At 41.0% G+C, this 2,105-nt stretch overlaps 1 protein-coding gene across 2 annotated transcripts; it reads left to right on the plus strand.

Moving 5' to 3' along the window:
• Positions 1-207: 207 nt before the first annotated feature.
• On the plus strand, positions 208-1,747 carry LOC110032280. Of its 2 annotated transcripts, XM_020735855.1 has the most exons (2): positions 208-724; positions 1,400-1,747. In XM_020735855.1, exons 1-2 carry the CDS (start codon positions 324-326, stop codon positions 1,482-1,484), a joined length of 486 nt encoding a protein of 161 aa, XP_020591514.1. In that variant the 5' UTR covers positions 208-323; the 3' UTR covers positions 1,485-1,747. The 2 variants fall into 2 exon arrangements, with proteins under 2 accessions (XP_020591514.1, XP_020591513.1); XM_020735854.1 differs by lacking the exon at positions 1,400-1,747 and having other exon boundaries at positions 208-1,074.
• Positions 1,748-2,105: the final 358 nt, after the last annotated feature.

Raw genomic sequence — 2,105 nt, forward strand, 5'->3', positions numbered from 1 at the left:
TGATAAGAAACTGAAAGGGTCTAGGGCTTGACTTCAAAGAGGAGGCAAATTGATTTTTGAGCAGGAGCAAAATAAAAAAGGGGCGCAATTAATACAATTTTTTCACATACTAATTTGAACACCAAAAGTATTTTTGAATGAGCTCAACACGCACAATGAACTGGGCTGTTTTATGGGGCTAGTCCTGACCGTATTCCATGTGCATGTTCGTTTGACCCGTGTTTCTGATACGTGTTAAAAGTAAGAGAGAGAGAGAGAGAGTGTGAGAGAGAGCCGAAGCGTGTGCTCAGCAGAGGGAGGGAGAGAAGGAAGAGCCCTAAGTCATGACGATCGCAGCTATGCGGCGGCTTCCATGCCACTTTTTCCGTTCTTCTCCTCCACTATCCTTCTTCGCCCGCTACTCCTTCTCCTCCGCCGCCTCCTCTTCCTCCTCTTCCTCGTCCGCCAAGGTCGCCGATCGCATCGTAAAGCTCTTCGCAATCGACCTCGATGGCAACAAGCGGGAGGTCCTGGGCTTGTCCGGTCAAACCCTTCTCAAAGCCCTCACCAACGTCGGCCTCATCGATCCTGCGTCGCATCGGCTAGAAGAGATCGACTCGTGTTCGGCAGAATGCGAGGTTCACATCGCGCAGGAGTGGCTCGAGAAGCTTCCGCCGCCGTCCTACGACGAACGCTACGTGCTCACTCGCAACTCTCGAAATCGCGTCCTTAACAAGCATGCAAGGCTTGGCTGTCAGGTCGTGCTTGACCACTTCCTCCAGGGCATGGTCGTAGCGATTCCCGAGCCCAAGCCATGGGACACCCCGTGATATAAATTGGGAAATCCTAGGGTTTCCATTCTGGTTTGTTCTATCCTGTTAATTATCTGGATTTGCTCGAAATAATATGGATAATCTGGAACTGATCAATCTTGATGTGCTTTTTTTTTATTTTATTTTTTAGTTGTGAGGAAATTAAGATGGAAAAATTTCATTTTCCCATTTTTCTATTGGGATCATTGTATTTATGCAAGTGGAACTTGCTTTCCTATGGGTTTCTGTTACGAGATCTATGTATCTTTTGCCTTTTCTGCCTTCTTAGGGACTTAACCAAGTAGAATTTTTACAATATGGTTTTGTATTCCTCCTACTTATTGATGCAGTACTGTTTCCTTTAGGATTTGGATTTCGCATTTTCTATCAAGACGTGGGTTGTTTCTCCTTTAAGTGTTGATCATAGACTTATCTTTAAGGTTTTTTTTTATTTGACCAATAGTGGTGGTTTTTATCCTCATTTTGGAATTGGTAATATGTGAGTCTTCTATATCTTCTCTTAAATAACCCCTTCATTAAGCTCATTCTACCACCTAAAAAAGGTGATAAAATAAAAGCAAATGAAGAGCAAATAACAAGCATGCCAGGCTTGGCTGTCAGGTCGTGCTTGACCACTACCTCCAGGGCATGGTCGTAGCAATTCCCGAGCCCAAGCCATGGGACACCCAGTGATATAAATTGGGAAATCCTAGGGTTTCTATTCTGGTTTGTTCTATCCTGTTAATTATCTGGATTTGCTCGAAATAATATGGATAATCTGGAACTGATCAATCTTGATGTGCTTTTTCTTTTTAATTTTTTAGTTGTGAGGAAATTATGATGGAAAAATTTCATTTTCCCATTTTTCTATTGGGATCATTGTATTTATGCAAGTGGAACTTGCTTTCCTATGGGTTTCTGTTACGAGATCTATGTATCTTTTGCCTTTTCTGCCTTCTTAGGGACTTAACCAAGTAGAATTTTTACAATATGGTTTTGTATTCCTCCTACTTATTGATGCAGTACTGTTTCCTTTAGGATTTGGATTTCGCATTTTCTATCAAGACGTGGGTTGTTTCTTTTTTAAGTGTTGATCATAGACTTATCTTTAAGGTTTTTTTTTATTTGACCAATAGTGGTGGTTTTTATCCTCATTTTGGAATTGGTAATATGTGAGTCTTCTATATCTTCTCTTAAATAACCCCTTCATTAAGCTCATTCTACCACCTAAAAAAGGTGATAAAATAAAAGCAAATGAAGAGCAAAAGAGGAAGGAATTAGAATAAAATATATGTGAACATAATAAAAGGGGGA

This window comes from Phalaenopsis equestris, unplaced genomic scaffold, assembly GCF_001263595.1.
Source record: "Phalaenopsis equestris unplaced genomic scaffold, ASM126359v1 Scaffold000905, whole genome shotgun sequence".
Classification (NCBI taxonomy): Eukaryota; Viridiplantae; Streptophyta; class Magnoliopsida; order Asparagales; family Orchidaceae; genus Phalaenopsis; species Phalaenopsis equestris.